At 57.1% G+C, this 18,954-nt stretch overlaps 1 protein-coding gene across 1 annotated transcript; it reads right to left on the bottom strand.

Annotated features, from left to right (window-relative positions):
* On the bottom strand, positions 1-15,430 carry ZNF219 (zinc finger protein 219). The gene is made up of 5 exons (XM_032790733.2): positions 15,326-15,430; positions 5,508-5,608; positions 2,744-4,238; positions 2,295-2,426; positions 1-1,073 (listed from the first exon to the last, which is right to left on the bottom strand). The coding sequence occupies exons 2-5, from the start codon at positions 5,511-5,513 to the stop codon at positions 385-387; spliced, it is 2,322 nt and encodes a 773-aa protein (XP_032646624.1). The 5' UTR covers positions 5,514-5,608; positions 15,326-15,430; the 3' UTR covers positions 1-384.
* Between the last annotated feature and the right edge of the window lie 3,524 nt (positions 15,431-18,954).

The raw sequence follows: 18,954 nt of genomic DNA, 5'->3' as shown, positions 1-18,954 counted from the left end.
GCTCCTGCCACCCAGGGCACCCTGACTCAGCCAGAGTGCCCTGCTAGCCACAGCCCTCTGCCAGCCAGTGGAGCTGGAGTGGGTGCAGAGCAGCAGGGGCTGTCCACTGCCCATGGCTCTCTGCCCTTACCAGGCATATCCCTCATCAGTGGCTCTCTGTCCCCTCCTGGCTTCCCTCCCCTGTTGGCTCACTGTCCCTATGAGTCTACTTTCTAGCGAGTTCTCCCGCCCAGTGTTAGTGTTTCATGTCTACACTACAGGCCCCTGCGTCCGCCTTGCCCCACTAGTGGGAGGACTGGGGGATCATGTCCCTGCCCCTCCTGGACACTGGGGTCTTCAGGCCCCGTGGGGAGAGCAGGGCCCCTGGCTGGCTGCTCTGCTGCCTCAAGCCAGCACCAGCTCCAGTTCCCCTTGCCTCTCACTCGCCTCTGTGTCCATGGGGGCTCTGGGGGGCCGTTGGGACATGTGGGCCACAGCGGTGGGGGGCTCCTCCCCAACTCCAGGCCCCTTGTCCTGGGGGTGCAGTGGGGGCTGCTCCCTGTCCTGCCCCAGGCAGGCGTGGGGCCGTACGGGGTAGGCCGTGACAGAGCGGCGCCCCCGGGCCTTGCGACTGTGGTGGACCTGCAGGTGCAGGGCCATGAGCTCAGGCGCAGAAGTGGCAAAGGGGCAGAAGAGGCATCGGTGCAGGGTGAGCTCACCAGGTGGCACCCCCTCTAGCGCCGGCCGCAGCGACAGGTCCAGCGGCTCGAAGTCAGCCCGGCCATTGCGTAGGGCTCGGCCAGTGCAGGCCGGCTTGCGGCGGGACGGCCGGGCCGGGGGCCCATGGCTGGCCGTGCCCCAGGCCTGCGGCAGGAAGGCCCCGCGGTACTTCTCAGCTGCCTGCAGCAGCAGCTCTGGCGGGAAGGCGGGGGGCTTGGCGGGGGCACTGGGGGTGGTGCGGCTCCGTGGCTCCAAGGCCCCGGCCGCGCCAGCGCTGTTCTTCTGTTCGCGGTGGTGGCGCTGCAGGTGGTACTTGAGAGAGCCAGACTGGGTGCCAGCGTAGTCGCAGTGTGGGCACTTGTAGGGGCGCTCGCCTGTCAGAGGAGAGGGGAGACGTCAGAGCCACAATGGGGAGCCCAGGCAAAGACAGATGCGGAGAAAGGGACACAGGCAAACGTGGAGACACAGACAGACACAAAGACAGGTCAAGTACTGGGCTAGTTTATTCCACACACCCACACACACTTAACACCCATACGCACATGCACAGACACTACACACACACACACTACACCCACCCACTTGCACATTTACACACATGCATACCACACACACACACACTGCACACAGACACACTACACATACATGCACACAACACACACACACACACACACACACACACACACACAAACCAAGCATTACTGGTAAGACAATAGCTTTGCTGGTTTAACTTCATGTATCCTCTGGGCTCGTTCGGCAGAGATCACACCACTTCACTTCCCTCTGCCAGCAGGACAGACAGATGCAGAGACTCGGCCACAGACACTGATGTACAGACACAGATGCAGACAGACAGACACTTCCAGGCACGTCAACCTAGCTCCCTTGGGGCATTTCAAGCAGAACCCATTTCAGACCCTGGCACAGCACTTTTTACCAAAGAGCTTCCATCCCCCATCTCCCCTTTTTCCGGTTTTGCCCCTAATAATTTGGGGAGTAAGCAAGGAACACTGGAAACCCACCATTTTTTGGTTTTAAACACATCTGGAAAATTCTAAAAGAGTCCATGTTAGGGTGAAATGTTTGTTTTCACACAAAAAACACTTTCTTTGATGCAGTCAAGACCTGGCAGCCAGCTCATGCCAGGCACTCTGACCAGGCAAGCCCATCAGGACCATCCAGAGCAGCGCGCTGCGTGGGCCAGGATGCAGACACTCACCAGGGATACCCCTTCTGCTATGGGCACCGCCTGCCCTAGCCAGTCCGCTGCCCCACCATAAGTCCACTCCATGTGACACTAGCTTTGTGATCTGGAGACCTGCTCAGATGCAACCACCTCTAAGGTGGAACCCACTGCTAGGGAGTCTCAGGAAACCCTTTGGCACAGGGAAGGAAATAGCCTACTGCTGCTGCCAGCACAGGCAGTCCTGCTGGCAGCACGGTTGGTGGATGCTGGTGCTGTGGGGCTGCCAGTCTGAGTGCAGCTCCAGAGGTGCCCTGCCTCTGCCTCTCCTCTGCCTCTCCCCTCCACCCAGAGAGGCCATAGAGAGCCTGGGGAGGGCTCTGTCCTGCAGGCTCCCCAGCACCCAGCTCACCTGTGTGGACACGCAGATGCACCTTGAGATGGTGGGAGGAGCGGAAGGTTTTCCCGCAGTACGGACAGTCTTTGCCTGACGTGCCACGGCCCCCATCTGGACGCAGGGCCCCTCTGCGCAGCCCCTTCTCCTCTGCACAGACAGGAGGGACAGCGTGAGCCCAGGAGATGGAGGTTCAGGGGGAGGGCAGGGAGTGCAGGCCTCTGGGGCTAGGAGGACATGTGATTGGTGGGGAACACAGAAGACAGGTGGGAGCTGTGGGGTCCATAGTCACCCTGTATCCCTGGGCTGGGCACGACCGTGGTGCCATGGGTATGTAGGTGGGATGGGGGGGTGCTGTGGTGAGGGGCGCTGCGGGGGCCGTATTCACCCTGTATGCCTGGGCTGGGCAGGGCCATGGTGCTGGGGGTATGTAGGTGGGTTAAGGGGGGTGGGGGGGCCATACTCACCCTGTATCCCCGGGCTGGGTAGGGCCGTGCCCCAGCCTGTGCCTGCATTGGAGCTGCCCCCGCCATCCGTGGGCAGCCCGTGTCCCGCTGCTGCGTGAAGCGAAGCCAGCGCCCCCAGGGCCCGGCCCCTGGCCCAATCACCATCCTGGGGCCGGTGGCTGCGAGTGTGCACGGCCATCTGCTGGTAGGTAGCGAAGGCCCGGGCGCAGTCGGGGCAGCGGTGCTGTCCCATGCTGGCGCCACCCTCCTCCCTGGCCGCCTCACCCCTGTTGTGCTGCCGGCGCTCGCCCCACAGCTGGGAAGCTGCCTCCTGCCCACTCTCCACTGCACGGGCCGTGGCCTGGAGCCGCTCGGCGCAGCTGGCATCTCCTGGTGGGCGCAGCTCCAGGTAGCCCAGGAAGGAGCCCTGCTCGGCCTTGTCCGGGGGCGGCAGGAAGGCAGGGTACAGCGCCTCATAGCCCAGCAGCAGCCCCCGAGGCGCCTTGGGCTTCCCGCCAGCCGCTGGCACGGCCGCACCCCGCTCGCTTTTCAGCCCCAGCTTGCTGAGATGCACTTTCATGTGGTTCTTGAGGAACCAGGGCTCCTTGAAGCAGCGCCCGCAGACCTGGCACTTGTGGTCAAAGGAGTCCTTGTGTTTGCGCATGTGCCCCTTGAGGAACCAGGACTGGGTGAAGGCCTGGCCACATACGTGGCAGCGGAACTCGGCGGGGGCAGGCGCGGCAGGGGCTGGGGGCGCTGGGGGGGCATGGGCCTCCTGGCTGTGCTGCTGCAGCTCCCCCTCCTGGGTGGCAGCAAAGGGGCACTGCCCGCACTTGTAGGGCTGGTGCAGGATCCGCAGGTGTCGCTCCCGCTCACCCACCGTCCGGAACTTGCCTTTGCAGAAGGGGCAGCGAAAGCTGGGGGGAGGCAGCGGCGGTGGGGGTGATGGGGGGGCGGGGAGAGGAGCTGGCGGGGGGATAGGCAGCGGGGGGGGCTCCTCCTCCTCCTCTTCCTCCTCTTCTTCCTCCCCTTCGCTGGCGGCTGGCGGGCCTCGCCGCAGCAGTGCCCGCTCCTCCAGCTCCAGCAGCAGGCGGCTCTGGTGGCTGAGGCGGGCGCAGGCCTCAGGGCGGTGGGAGCGGAGGTGGAGCCGCAGGAGGCCGCGCTGGGCAGCACGGTGCCCACAGTAGGGACAGGTGAAGGGGGTCTCACTGGCGTGGATCCGCGTGTGCAGCGCTAGGATGCTGTTGAACCGGAAGCGCTTGCCGCAGACGGCGCAGGGGTAGGGCCGGGCTTTGCCTCCCCCGCCTTCCCCCAGTGCAGACCCTGGCCCATTGAAGTAGCGCTGCAGGTCCAGCTCTCCGTTGAAGGCCGGGTTTTCGCCCTCGCCAACGGACAGCTCCTCAGGCAGAGGGGACGGCAGAGGCTCCTGCTGGAGTGGGGGAGATGGCAGGGCTGCGCAGCTGGCAGGGCTGGAGTCCACCGCCTTGTGTGGGGACGGCGACCGGGAGTCCACCTCCTGCAGGGGACAAGAGAGAAGGGGAGCACTGGAGCTGGAAGACAAGTGAGGAATAAAAAGCACCCAGGAAAGGACCTCTCCTAACTCCCAGTAGTTGGAGACTGGGTGAGAGATGGGCTGGAAATGGATTTCCCAGGTCAGGAAAAAAGTTGTGATTTTGGACCTAAAGTGACCAATGCCTGAGTCTGCAGAGAGCCTGAGCCCATCGCTGTGAGAGGAGGAAGCTGCCCCAAGTGAGACCGTCACAGCTACACTTTCTGGAGGGCCCCCAGAACGACACTGCTCTGGCGGCCTCTCCAGTGCCACCCTGGTAGCACTCCACACAGTGACAACTGATGCAAAGCAATTCCCTAATTTCCCTGAATGGGTCCTTTAACCCAGGGCTCCAATATGACAAAGTGGGAATTGTCTGTAATATTTTCATGAAGCCTACATGTGCCTCAGTTTCCCTCTGTAGTTTGCATTGCTATTCAATGGAGGGAAAAGGGGGCAGTGCAGGACACATTGTGGGTGACACCTTGCTGTCTGTACTGCAGTGAATAGGGTCATTAAGGAACTGGTTGAAACCAACCCAGCCCAACAGAGGGTCCAAAGAAACAAAGGAAGCCCCAAGCACTGAACAATCGACACTCAACAGCGTGGGCAGGTGGGGCTGTGAACTCAGTGGGGCCCTGCCTGGAGACAAAGGATGAGAGGTGACCAGCAGGGGACAAAGTGTGGGCCTCTGGAAGAGGTTGGCTGCTCTCACCTGATGGACTGCATCTTAACCTCTGTCTCTGTGCTAACCCGAGCCCTCCAATGCTGTGTGCCAGGCGACAATAAACCATTGCCTGGTTTGAAAATGCTGCCTGGTGCCACTGTAAATATTTGCTGAGCACATTTGACCTGGAGGATGCCTCTGAGCTGGAGTCCCTCAGCTGGACTCATTGAGCATAGTTCAGGGAGTGACTCAGAACGGCTGGAGCCCCGAGGCTCAGGCATTGAGGCCACGTGGCCTCCCCTGAAGGAAGCATTGGACCCCTTAGGGCTCTGGCCCACTGATGGGTTCCTCCAGGATGGACAGTGTTAAAAGCTGGGCCTAGCACAGACCCTATGGCTCCATGAAACTCAGCAACTCCAATCCCCTGCCTGGCCAGGGTGAGGGAATCCCACTGTCTGTGTTTACACCCTCATCAGTTCTCCTTTCCAGGGGGCCTCCCTCTCCCCCAGCCACTGCCTCCAGGACCAAGGCTAGGAAATGGGATCCCTGCAGGATGGAAGAGCACTCACCTCCATGGTGCCAGCGATCACATGCTTCAGGCCTGCTCTTTCAGGGCAGCCGAGGGGATGGGGCCAGGCGCATCTTCAAACCCAACAGACAGCGGCATGGGCTGCGAGAGAAAAATCAGAAGAGCTCAGAATTCATCACCCAGGGATTCACTCTGGACACCCACAATCTAGGATTCATCCCCAATGCCAGCATTGCACAGGGAATCCGGAGCAGTGGCACAGCAGCCAGAACTGAAAACAGGGCAGTTTGAATGGAGGTGTGTGGGAGAAGGGAGACAAGCCCATGTTCCTTCAGGGCAGTGACAGGAGCTTAGGCGAGAAGGCTCTGACTCCTCCAGAGGCAGCAGTGCAAGTGACCCAAGGAACAACAGAGATGATGAAAGTGACTGGATGTGGAAGCTGCAGGATGTACGTTATTCTGGAGAGGGACCCGGAAAGGTGCTGCCTTTGGATGAAGTGCTGCCTGATACAGCTGATGGAAGAGATGACCCAAGGTCTGGAGATGCAGCTAGAAAGTCTGGTTGTGTTTCAAAGGGGATTTGAGTGGCTGATGAAGGAAGTAGCTGAAGGGAAACCTCCAGACTTGCAGATGCAGGCTAGACTGGAGAGCTGCGAGGTTAGCCTGCCAGGTTGGGTAAGTGCACAGTGGAAGCATAGATCCAAGCAGAAGAAAAGACCCAACTAGTGAAGAGTAGAACTGAGGAAGAGGTTTGCTGAGCTGGGAAAGGAAGGGGTGCAGCAGGCAGTGACAGAAGTTGGGAGGGTGAGGAAGAAGAGAAGAGCGGCTAGTTCTACAAGAAGAGGGGAAGAGGCAACGGAGATCCAGAGTTCGGAGCCCCAGGAGGACAGGAGAGGATGACATGCTGAGGACCGCATGTGAGAGTAGAAGACAAGAAGACACAGCCAGAAAAAACAGAGGGCAGGAGGGTGGAGAATTGCACCATCCCTCGGAAAAGGCAGGTTTCCATAATGGGGGATTCCCTACTAAGGGTATGTCTACACTATGAAATTAGGTCGATTTAATATAAGTAATTTTTTTAGACATTGATTTGATACGGTTGATTGTGTGTGTCCCCATTTAAGACCATTAACAGTACTGAGGCTAGAGTCGACTTTCGGAATGTGGCACTGTGGTAGCATGAGCTATCCCACAGTTCCCGCACTCTCTGCCGCCCATTGGAATTCTGGGTTGAGCTCCCAATGCCCGATGGGGCAAAAACATTGTCGCAGGTGGGGTTCTGGGTACATGGCGTCAACCTCCCCCTCCCCCGCCTCCCCCGTGAAAGCAACGGCAAAAAATAGTTTCTTGCCTTTTTTCCTGGGTCACCCATGCAGATAACATACCATGGCAAACCTGGAGCCTGCTCAACTCACTGTCACCGTACGTCTCCTGGGTGCTGCTGGCAGACACAGTACTGCATTGCTACACAGCAGCAGCTCCTTGCCTTTGCAAGTTAGCAAAGATGATTAGACGCTGTATTGTACCATCTGCTGCTATCTCCTGGTTCCTCCCGGCCAGCCTCAGTGAGGTCAGTCAGGGGTGCCTGGGCAGATGTGGGTGCTCCTGGCTGACCTCAGTGAGGTCAGTCAGGGGTACCTGGGCAGACGTGGGTGCTCCTCGCTGGCCTCGGTGAGGTTGGTCGGGGGCGCCTGGGCAGACATGGGGGCTCCTGGCTGGCCTCAGTGAGGTCGGTTGGGGGCACCTGGACATAAATGGGAATGACTCCAGGTCATTCCATTCTTTAAGTTTCATCTAATGGAGATTCAGTCTTGCCTGGAATATCAGGCAAGCCTACCAAAGAACCAGAGAGGCAAACGGCTGCTCTGGGTCACAGCCCCAAACATCCCACTTCTATGATGAGCTGCATGCCATTCTAAGGGGTGCCCCTACAACTACCCCACCCCTGTGCATCCCTCCTTCTCCATGGTCACCTCTGCCGATGAGCTCTGTGTGCTCACCTCTGCTGATCAGCTCGTCATGGTGGCCAAACAGGAAATGAAATTCAAAAGTTCGCAGGGCTTTTCCTGTCTACCTGGCCAGTGCATCTGAGTTGAGAGTGCTGTACAGAGCGGTCACAATGGGGCACTCTGGGATAGCTCCCAGAGGCCAATACCGTCAAATTGTGTCCGCACTACCCCAAATTCGACCCAGAAGGGTTGATTTCAGTGCTAATCCCCCCCTCGGGGAGGAGTACAGAAATCGATTTTAAGAGCCCTTTAAGTTGACAAAAATGGCTTCGTCGTGTGGATGGGTACAGGGTTAAATCGATCAAATGCTGCTAAATTTGATCTGAAATCGTAGTATAGACCAGGGCTAAGAAGAACAGACGGGTCTGTCACCAGAGCTGATCAGGAGAACAGCCGGAGGTGCTGTCTGCTGGGAGCTAAGATACGGGATGGGGACCTGAGGCTGAAGAGGATCCTGATTGGAGCAGGAAACAACCTACTGACTGTCCTTCGAGTGGGAACAAATGATACAGCTAGATTCAAGGGAGAGTATACCAGGCTGGGGAAGACACTTAAAGAAATGGAGGATCAGGGGATCTTCCATGGTATTCTGCCTGTCCCTAGAGGAGTAGAGTAGAGGCGAGACAAGATTCTGATCATCAGCAGATGGCTCAGGCTGTAGTGCTATAAGGGGGACTTTGGGATGTTGACCACTGGGAGGCAATTCACGGGGGGAGGCCTGTTCTCATGGGAGGGACTCCACCTGAGTAAAGAGGGAAATAGACTTTTGGCCTGGAGGTTGGCTCAACTCAGTAAAACAGCTTTAAACTAGGAAAGCGGGGAAAACGGTTGGGCGATGCTCGTGTAATCTCCATGCCTGATTCCAACACTGAGCGGGTGGAAAATCAAGTACAAGAGCATAGAGCAATGGAGACAGGAACAGCAGAAGGTAGGAGAATGGACAACAAGAGGAAAGATGGAGCAAGAACCAATGACACTAACAGTCTTAGGTGATGCTGGTAGTATAATGACTGTACCTAATGGGCGAGAAATCTGTGCCAAGCTAAGCAGAAACAGCTAAGATGTCTGTACACCAATGCAAAGAACCTGGGTAACAAAACGGAGGAGCTAGAATGGCTGGAGCAGGAAGTGAAACCAGCTATTACAGGGATAACAGAAACATGGTGATAGAGCAGTTATGGCAGGAGCATGGGTATTGAAGGCTCTGTGCTCGTCAAAGGCAGAAATAAAAGTAAAGGTGGTGGAGCAGCATTATATGTTTACGATGAGGTAGATTGTAAAGAAATTAGAGGTGATGGAATGGATAAAAGGGAATCTAGGTCAGAATCACTTTGGGGAAGAAATGTAACAGAGACTCCCCTGGGGCAGTGCTCGGGGTGTGCTACAGACCCCCCAGGATCTGATCTGGATAGGGAGAGAGCCCTCTTTAAGGTTTGTAATGAAAGAAATACTGCTGGGATTTATGTGATTATGGGAGACTTTAACTTCCCAGATATAGGAGGGAGGACAAGTGCTACTAATAACAGTAGGGCCCAGATGTTGCTGGGTGCGATAGCTGACAGATTTCTTCACCAAATAGTTGCTGAACCAACAAGAAGTGATGCCATTTTCGATCTAGTGCTGGTAAGAAGCAAGGACCACATGAAAGAACAGGTTGTAGAGGAAACTTTTGTTTGAGTGACCATGAGTTAAAGGTTTAAACTAAACTGAAGGACAAGCAAAAATAGGTCTGCACTGGGGTCCTTGATTTCCAAAGGGCAAACTTTACAAAATTAAGGGACTTATTATGGAAGTGGACTGGACTGAGGAACTCAAGGATCTGAATGTGGAGGAGGCTTGGAATTAATGTCAGTCAAAGCTATGTGAAGTCAGCATCCCAAGCAAGGGAAAAATTTGTAGGGAGGGGTGCAGGCGAAGCTGGATGAACAAGCATCTCAAACAGGTTAGTGAGAGAAAGCTGAAAGCCTACAAGGGATGGATCAGCAAAGAAAGCCACCTCTTTGCAGGGGTGCTGGAAAAACTTTTTCAGTGGGGGTGCTGAAGGCAGAAACCATGTATTTCGGTTGTTATTATACTACTTCAAGCCAGGGGGTGCAGTAGCACCCCCAGCTCTCCTGACCATCAACAAAGTTAGCCTTGAAATTAGGCAAAGGTTTCTAAGCCTCAGAGGAGTGAAGTTCTGGAACAGCCTCCCAAGGGGAGCAAGTGTCTGAGCTTGGTAAGTGTCTGGAGGGGATGTTATGATGGGACTGCTTGCCTGGCATATGGCCCAGTACTCCCAGCGGCCGGTGACTGGGCACTAGATGGGGAGGGCACTGAGTTACGACAGAGATTTCTTTCCCAGGGGTCTGGCTGGTGGGTCTCACCCACATGCTCAGGGTCTAACCAATTACCATATCTGATACTGGGAAGGACTTTTACCCTGGGTCAGACTAGCAGAGACCCTGGGGCATTTTCTCTTCCTCTGCAGCATGGGGCACAGGTCACTTCCTGTTTTGAACGAGAGCAAAGGGTGGATTCTCTGTAATTTGAAGTCTTTCTTTAAACCAACGTTTGAGGATATCAGTAACTCAGCCAGCGGTTGGGATCTGTTACTGGAGTGGGTGGGTGAGGTTCTGTGACTGGTGATGTGCAGGGGGTCAGAACGAGATGAACATGATGGTTCATTCAGCCCTTAGAGTCTATGAGATGTCAGTTTCACACACACCAGCATCACACTGGAATTCACCCCACCCCCAAAACCAGCATCACAACGGTTGCCAACTTTCTAATTGCACAAACCCGAACGCTCCTTCCTCGCCCCTTCCACGAGGTCCCAGCTCTGCCCCACCCCTTCTCCAAGGCCCCGCCCCTGCTTGCTCCATCCCCCCCTCCCTCCATCACTCACTCTTCCCCACCCTCACTCACTTTCACTGGGCTGGGGCAGGGAGGCGGGGGCGGGAGGTGGTTCAGAGTCCCAGTAGTGCTTACCGCGGCTCCCAGGAAGTGGCTGCCATGTCCCTGCAGCCCCTAGGTGGCTAGAGAGGCTCCATGCACTGCCCTCTTGCTTGCAGGCAACACCCCCGCAGCTCCCATCGGTTTCCAGCTAATGGGAGCTGCGAAGCTGGCACTCGGGGCGGGGCAGTGCGCGGAGCCTCCCTGGCCACCCATGCACCTACTGGTCTAGCGGCCGCTTCCAGGACCTGCACAGAGCCATGGCAGGCAGGGAGCCCACCTTAGCCCAGGCCCCCACTGTGCTGCTACTTGGACTTTTAAGGGCCCAGTCAGCAGGGCCAACCGGAGCTGCCAGGTTCCCTTTTTGACTCGGCATTCCAGTCAAAAAAACAGACGCCTGGCAACCCTACCTTTAAAGCCATGCTCTTCTCCACAGCTAGCCTGGCCTGGCCCAGAGTGCTCTGCACAGCCACCCCCGCCCAGTGCATAGCCCTCTGCCCAGCCTGTCCTGGCCCAGAGTGCTCTGCACAGCCACCCCCGCCCAGTGCATAGCCCTCTGCCCAGCCTGCCCTGGCCCAGAGTGCTCTGCACAGCCACCCCCGCCCAGGGCATAGCCCTCTGCCCAGCCTGCCCTGGCCCAGAGTGCTCTGCACAGCCACCCCCGCCCAGGGCATAGCCCTCTGCCCAGCCAGTCCAGACCCAAAGCCAAAGTCCCCTGCCCAGCCTCCGTGTGGTACCAGGGGCTGGTGCAGCCATGGGCTGGGTGAACAGCGGCGTGTTTGGGTCGCTGACAGGTTTGGGGTGAACCAAATCCCAACATTTTGAAAATTTTCTGCAACACAAAACAATCCATTTCTGGTTGAGCCAAACATGTTACCCAGACTGGACTGGTTCAGGCCTTTGTCCAGGCCTAGCAGAGCCCCCTAGTCTCACCTTCAGCCCAGCAGTCACAGCACTTCCCTGGTTCAGTTCCCCCCGTGCTGATAGGAAGGAGGGACTTGACCTGGGTCTCCCCCTTTGCAGGAGGGAGCTGTTGGAGCTGTTCCACTGTGTACAGTGCCTGCTCCAAGCCCCAGGCTATCGACTCAGTCTCATGCTCTCCCTGGCCCACTGACTATCCATTGTCACTAGGGACGATGCCGGATGGCCACTGGGCCTTGCCCAGCATAGCTCGGCCTCATGTGGGGAGCAGGCGTGGGGTATGAGTGCATCCTTAAGGGATCAAACCTGAAAGGCTGTTTCTCAGCCTTGTCTCCGATTCCTTGGGCCTGCTGAGACCCCGGCTGAAAAGGGCCACAGACCAGGGGACCAGTGAATCAGTGCCACACTGCTCAGAGCACTTGTAGCTCTGAACTGGCACTATGACTATAATGATAATGACTATCACCGAATGTCATGCTTCAGGCCTGCAGCTCCTGCAGCGTCAGGAAGAATGTTTCCCCCCCATGCACAGCTGCCAGATGGATTGAGGCGGTGAAGGTGGAGTCACCTTCCTCTGAAGCATCAGGGATCATCCACAGCTGGAAGGAAATACTGGATGTGGCTGCTGTGATCTGATTCAGAGAATTCTGCCTTAGATACTTGGCTGGTGGGTCTTGCTCAGGGTCAAACCAATTGTCAGATTTGGGATTGGGGAGGAATTTCCCCCTCAGATTGGCAGGGACCCAGGGGGCGGGGTGTGTCTCGCCTTCCTCTGCAGCATGGGGCATGGGTCACGTGCTGGGAGCACCTGGGCATGCCCCACCACCTCAGTTCCCTGCCATTGCAGGGGCCAGGCATTGGTGTGCCACAGTCACCCATTCTCTGCCTCTGGCACATAACCATTTAGTCTCTAAGGACTGACATGCTTTGGTCTAAGTCAGGTAACTGAGTGAGTCCTGCATTATGTCTGGCTGACTGAGAGTGGAGTTGCTAGAAGGAGATGCTCAATCTTTGATTACTGATGGAGAATCCACCCTGTGAGTTGCTCTAACATCAATTCCCCTCCTTATTAAGCATTTGCATGTTGATCCCAGTTGGAATTTACAGCCATTGGTCGCCCACAAAGCAAACAGAGCTCTCAGACATGAAGTGTGCCCCCAGATGCTGTGGTGGCTGCCTGTTTTTGCAGAGAGCCTGAAGCCACACTTACCAGGGGACAACTCCTCTGACTCCCATGGGCTTATTGCAGACTCAGTGCCATGCCCAGTGGTGGCTGCATTGTCCACATTAATCATTTCAGTGCTGATCTGGATGGGAGACAAAGGTGGGCAGGCAGTGGGAAGGCACAGCCAGGACACAAGGAGAGGAGGAGGAGGAGGGGATCAAAAAGATGGTCTGAAAGGCTGGTGGGGATTCCCACTGAATGCAACAGTAACGCACTGAGCAAACAGCACCCACACGTTTCACTTCAAGCTGGTCAGAAAATGGGGAGACGTTTTCCCAGAAAATTCTGACTCTGTTGAAAAAATACAAACGTATTTTGCCACTAAAAAGAAAAAGAATCAGTTTTCTGTGGGGGTGAAGGGTGTCCTAGTGAAGAGGAGCAGCCCGTAGCCCTTCCCACCCACTCAGGCTGTGCCGCAGGGCAGGGGGGAGGGACTTCCACCGGAGATGGGCTGTGGTACGAAGCCCCCCAGCCTGTGTGTGTGTGGGGGGGGAATTCCCAGTGGAGATGGGCAGGGATTTAGTGACTGTCTGTTCTCAGTGCTCTCCCTCATGCCTCTGCCCATCCAGGGGCTCCCATGCACACAGCCTGGAGGGAAAACCCACTTTGCATGGAGAGCACCCCAGCTAGTGCTCTGGTCCATGCTAGCTCTTACATGCCCAGACCCCACTGGGATCCCAGTGACCTATTGACCTTGGTTGTGAGCCCCCGGGAACACAGGCATCGCCAGCTGGGGCCATGCTGCAGCCCCTCTAGCCCAGATGTTCTCTCCAACAGTGACCAGCACCAGATGCTGCAGAGGCAGGGGTAGGACCTGTGTGGTAGCAGTGTGTGGTAACCTGCCCCCCCAACCCCAGGAGATCTCATCCTGCTCACTAATGCCTTAAGCCCCAAAGCAGGAATAATCTCCTTGTTGGCATGAACTGTTATAACCCTGGACATGCTTGTACTGCAGAGAAGCTGCCTGTGCATCTTTATAAGCGGCTGCAGCTCTCGGCCTCAGTGAGACCCTGTGGCAGAGAGTTCCACCGGCTCATCACTCCTATGTGTGAAAAAGCATTTCTTTTGATCAGTTTTCAATTCCCCCTTTTAATCTCATTGACCAGCCCTTATCCTTATGCTGTCAGAAGGGATGCCCCCCCTTCTCCAGACCGGTTGGTATTATATAGACCCGGGTCCTGTCATCTCTTAGCAATCCACCTTGTTTCCATCTCTCTCCAGAGAAGTTTTTCCAGCCCCTCATAATTCTAGCTGTACCGCTAATATGCACTAGTCTCTGGGACGGGGTGCCCAGCACTGCACAGTGTCCAGAGGGGGCCACCCCATGAATTTATAAATCAGCTTTGTGACATTTGCTGCGATTCTCCACCCCAGATATTAACTATGCTGTGATTCCCTGCACAGAGCCGTGCCAGAAGGAAATTAGTCAAGGGGCAAAGCCACAGAGAATGGAGGCTCCGCACACCCTGCTCTCTGTGCCTGGCCTGGGGCTATCCTCACACCCAAGCTCTCTCCACAGGGCCCTGCACCAGGGAATGTGCAGGGTGTAGGCCCCAGGCTTAGGTCACTATCCCGTCACCGCATCCTGAGCCCTGCATGGAGACGGCCGAGTTCTTGGCTCCTGGACTGACTCATCTCCATGGTGCATGGCAGCCCCTGGGAGGCGGCTGGGTTAACCCTAACCCTGACCTCTTGAGTGTTTGCCTTTGCCCTCAGTGACCCCCTGCCTCCTCGTTTCCCCTCCACAGGCCGCCCTGCTGCAACGCCTTTCCCCCCTTCCCTCTGGGGGAGCTGCCATCTCGGGGAAGGGGCCCTGCCGCCTGTGATGGGGCTAGCCCAGCCGGGGGAGGGGGAGCTCCCTAGAGCAAGGCCCAGGGAAGAGGGGAGCGCCAGACCTCAGGGAACCCCCGGGTCCCAGCCAGCCAGCCTAGCGTGGGCAGAGGGGAGCAGCTCCCAGCTCAGTCTGCTCGCCAGTGTGCACCTGTCCCGGCGAGGGGCGGGGGAGGGAGCCGGCCCTGCGAAAGGGCTTTATCCCAAGGCATCCCCTCCCCTGCCTGCCCGCCCGCCCATCAGTCTGCACAAACTTCTGGGGCCTCCATGAAAGGAGCCCAAAGAAAAGGGATTAAGGTCCATCTCCCCCCTGCCGCTGGGAGAGCGGCCGCCCTGCACCCCAGCTCCCCCAGGCCGCACCGGGGACCACTTCCCTGCCTTGCTCTGCAGCCAGCAGCTCCCAAAGTTGGGCAAGTGCCCCCCCTGCCCAAGCTGGGGAGCCCAGACAAGTAAGGGATTGTCCCCGCTGGCCCCTTCCCCAGCCGGGAAGAACAAAAGGAGCCAGAGCCGGAGCAGCAGCAGCGCCTGCCTGACTCCTTTGTGCCACTTGTGCTCATGCAAAACAGCACATTCCAGCTCGCCTGGCCCCTGCGCCCCCACCCTGGCTGGGAGTGCCCCAGCCCCCTCAGCCTCCAAGCATCTTTTATCCCCCGGCCCCCGAGAAACTGAGCCCTCCCCCCTAGGCCCCAGCTTGCGTCTGCAGTACAAAGGGCTGCCCTGGGGAGCAGGCCCACTGTGCCACGCAGGCCAGCAGCACCCCCTCTTCCCCGCCACCTCCCTGGCCAGCGGGAGAGACACAGCAAAAGTTGACTTAGTTTCCCCTAACCGGGTACCCCCTCCCCCATCTGCACGGCACCTGCTCCCAAGTTGGAGCCAGGGCCGGCGCCCAGCCATGGGGCAGCGGGGGCGCTGGCATGGGCCGCGCGGCACAGCTACTCACGGGCCGGGCGAGGCGACAGCTGGGGAGCCCCCCGCGCCAGCGCTGGGCTGGGGCTGACTGAGCAGAGCAGAGCGGCAAGCGGCCGGCCTCCCCCCTCATTGTATGGAGCAGGCATGCATGCAGCAATTTGCATTTTTTAAGCTTTTCATCACTGCACAGGCAGCGCCGGGAGTTTTCTCCCCCTCTCGCCGCCCAGCTCAAAATGGTGGCAGGGCTGGGGTGGGGGGGGTGTCCCACACAGGCCGGGCTGCCAGGCATGGGGGGAGACAAGGGCCTTTCCCAATCCCCCCTTTTTTCTTTGTTTAGACGATGACATTTGGTAGAGTCCTGGTTATTGATCACAACATTAAAGAGACAGTGACTGGGAGAGAGACAGAGCAGCCCAGAGACAGGGCGCAGGTGGGGTAGGAACCAAGCTGCAGGGCAGGGGATAGGAGCTCAGGGATAGGGCACAGGGGTGGGGGGTAGGAGCTCAGGGATGGGGCAGTAGCCCAGATGGGGCATGTGGTAGGGCTATTAGCCCAGGAACAGGGTGCAGGAACTCAGTGAAGGGCTGTGAGGCAGGGGTAGGACCCATCTGTCCTGTGGGATCACAGGACAGCATAGGTGGTCAGAGGGGACTCTAGGCCTCTCTCTCCTGTGGGGTCATGGCCCCAATGCAAGTGAGTTTGAAGGGGCTCTGGGTCTGTTTTGCTTATGGGGAGCACAACCCCAGCATGGAGCATGGGGGTCTCTAGGTCTGTCTCTCCTGTGGGGGTCACCGCCCCAGGGCTGGAGGTCTTTGGGTCTCTCTCTCCTGGGGGGATCATAGCCCCAGGGTCGGGGGGGGAGGGGCTGCTCTCGGCTGGTCTCTCCCATGGGCCTAGGGGCCTGTCTCTCCTGTGGAGTCTGGGGGTCTCTGGGCCTGTCTCTCCCATGGGGGTCACCAGGGGCGGCTCCAGGCCTCAGCACGCCAAGTGCCTGCTTGGGGCGGCATGCCACAGGAGGCACTCTGCCCGTCGCCGGGACCAGTGGACCCTCTGCAGGCACGCCTGCGTGAGGTCCACCGGAGCTGCAGGATAGGCGACTGGCAGAGCGCCCCCCACAACATGCCGCTCTGCTTAGGGCGGCAACATGTCTAGAGCCACCCCTGGGGGTCACAGCCCCAGGGCTGGGGGTCTCTGGGCCTGTCTCTCCTGTGGGGGGTGGGGAATCACAGCCCCAGAGAAGGAACAATCAGTTGCACACATACAAAATGGGAAGTGACTGCCTAGGAAGGAGTGCTGCGGAAAGGGATTTGGGGGTCATAGTGGATCCCAAGCTAATAATAAATAATAATTTGAGATATACCTATCTCATAGAGCTGGCAGGGACCTTGAAAGGTCGTCGAGTCCAGCCCCCTGCCTTCATTATCAGGACCAAGCTAAATATGAGTCAACAGTGTAACGCTGTGACAAAAAAAGCAAACCTCATTCTGGGATGTTTTAGCAGGAGTGTTGTAAGCAAGACACGAGAAGTAATTCCGCTCTACTCCATGCTGATTAGGCCTTACCTGGAGTATTGAGTCCTTTTCTGGGCACCACATTTCAGGAAAGATGTGGACAAATTGGAGAAAGTCCAGAGAAAAGCAACAAAAATGACAAAAGGTTTAGAAAACGTGAGCTGTGAGGGAAGATTGAAAACACTGGGTTTGTGTAGTCTAGAGAAGACTGAGGGAACATAACAGTTTTCAAATACATAAATGGTTGTTACAGCGAGAAAAATTAACCTGAGGACAGGACAAGAAGTAATGGGCTTAAATTGCAGCAAGGGAGGTTTAGGTTGGACATTAGGAAACCCTGTCAGGGTGGTTAAGCACTGGAATAAATTGCCTGGGGAGGTTGTGGAATCTCCATCATTGGAGATGTTTAAGGGCAGGTTAGACAAACGCCTGTCAGGGCTGGTCTAGATAATACTTAGTCCTGCCAGGAGCACAGGGGACTGGACTAGACAACCTTTCACAGTTCCTTCCAGTCGTTTATGGAGGATGGGGCAGCTCTGGCTCTGGCGTTACTGGGGTGTCTCGGGCCCTGCACTGCTCCATCCTGACAAAGAGTGGCCCAGTGCTGGGATTTCTCCAGGCTCCGTTCTCAGTGGAGGCTGGATGCTTGGACAAACCAAGCGAGGGAGATGCTGGCACACAGCTAGGTCCTGCAGTGGGACTGGCCACAGCATGGGAACAGAGACAGAAACAGCTGCCGGCACAGCTTTATTAATATGCAGGATATAAATGGCCAGGAGTCTGTACAGTGACCAGCTTCCTGGCTCCAGATGCAGCCACCCCAGCCCCTACTCCCCACACTCAGGGGGAGCCCTCAGTGCCAGGTCCTGAGGGCATGAGGCAGCAGCCTTCCAGTCCACCTCTCGCTTCTAGGCCAGGTCCCACAGGCTCCTGCTTCCCTGGCAGCTGCACCCCCACTCCTGCCGGCCCAGCTCCCTCAGTAAATATATTGTATATTATACACTCCTTAGTACTTGTATAAAGCTCCAGCCCAAAGAGCTGAATCCTCATGATGCTCCAGTCTGTCAGGCAGAGAATTTCCCACGATGCTCTAGTCCCCCGGCACAGAATGTCCAATGATGTTCCAGTATCCCCAGCAGGGAATGTCCTAGGATGCTCCAGTCCACCAAGCACAGAATTTCCCATGATCCTCCAGTCATTCCCAGCACAGTGTTTCACAATGCTCCAGTCCACCAGCCACTGAATTTCCCACAGTTCTCCAATCTCCCCAGGAGGGAATGTCCTATGATGCTCCGGTCTGCCACACAAAGACCTCCCATGATGCTCCTGCCCCTGGCTGACGGGGCTGCGCCACTCAGTGCCTTTGTGGCTGCCTTGCAGTAACCCTGGTGGCTGCAGCTGCTCCGGGAGGGGAGTGGAACAGGCACACACACGTGTGCACGGGTGTGGGTCGACCCAGAAGCACAAATGGACATGTGCAGGCTCGCTGTGGGTGCAAAAGGGGCCCATGTGTGTGCGTGTGCACATGTGCCAGAATCATTCCATGGGCAGACATGTCTGAGTGACACAGGGATCTCAGCACACTGCTTCATGCAGTGGATGTTCATGTGCGTGTGGATGAGTCATTACATGTACAGGTACAGCTGGCTGAGACAGGGCTCAGTGTGGTTGTATGGAGAGGTCATTACATAGGCAGGCATGGTTGGGTGACAGGAATCAGTGTGCGTGTGTGCACGTGAAGAGGTTGTTGCATGTGGAGGCACAACTGGGTGAGATGGATGAGTGTGGGCGTGGGTACGTGCACATGAAGGGGTCATTGCACGTGGGGACACGGCTGGGTGAGACAGGGATCAGTGTGTGCGTGGGCATGTGCACATCAAGGGTTGTGGCACGTGGATGCACGGCTGGGTGAGACAGGATCAGTGTGGTTGTATGGAGAGGTCATTACATGGGCAGGCATGGCTGGGTGACAGGAATCAGTGTGTGCATGAACGTGTGAAGGGGTTGTTGCACGTGGAGACACGGCTAGGTGAGACAGGGATCTGTGTGTGCGTGTGCATGTGAAGGGGTTGTTGCACGTGGAGACACGGCTAGGTGAGACAGGGATCTGTGTGTGCGTGTGCACGTGAAGGGGTTGTTGCACGTGGAG

Source organism: Chelonoidis abingdonii, chromosome 14 (genome assembly GCF_003597395.2).
Source record: "Chelonoidis abingdonii isolate Lonesome George chromosome 14, CheloAbing_2.0, whole genome shotgun sequence".
NCBI classification, from domain to species: domain Eukaryota; kingdom Metazoa; phylum Chordata; order Testudines; family Testudinidae; genus Chelonoidis; species Chelonoidis abingdonii.
This window is presented reverse-complemented; position numbering and strand designations above follow the sequence as displayed.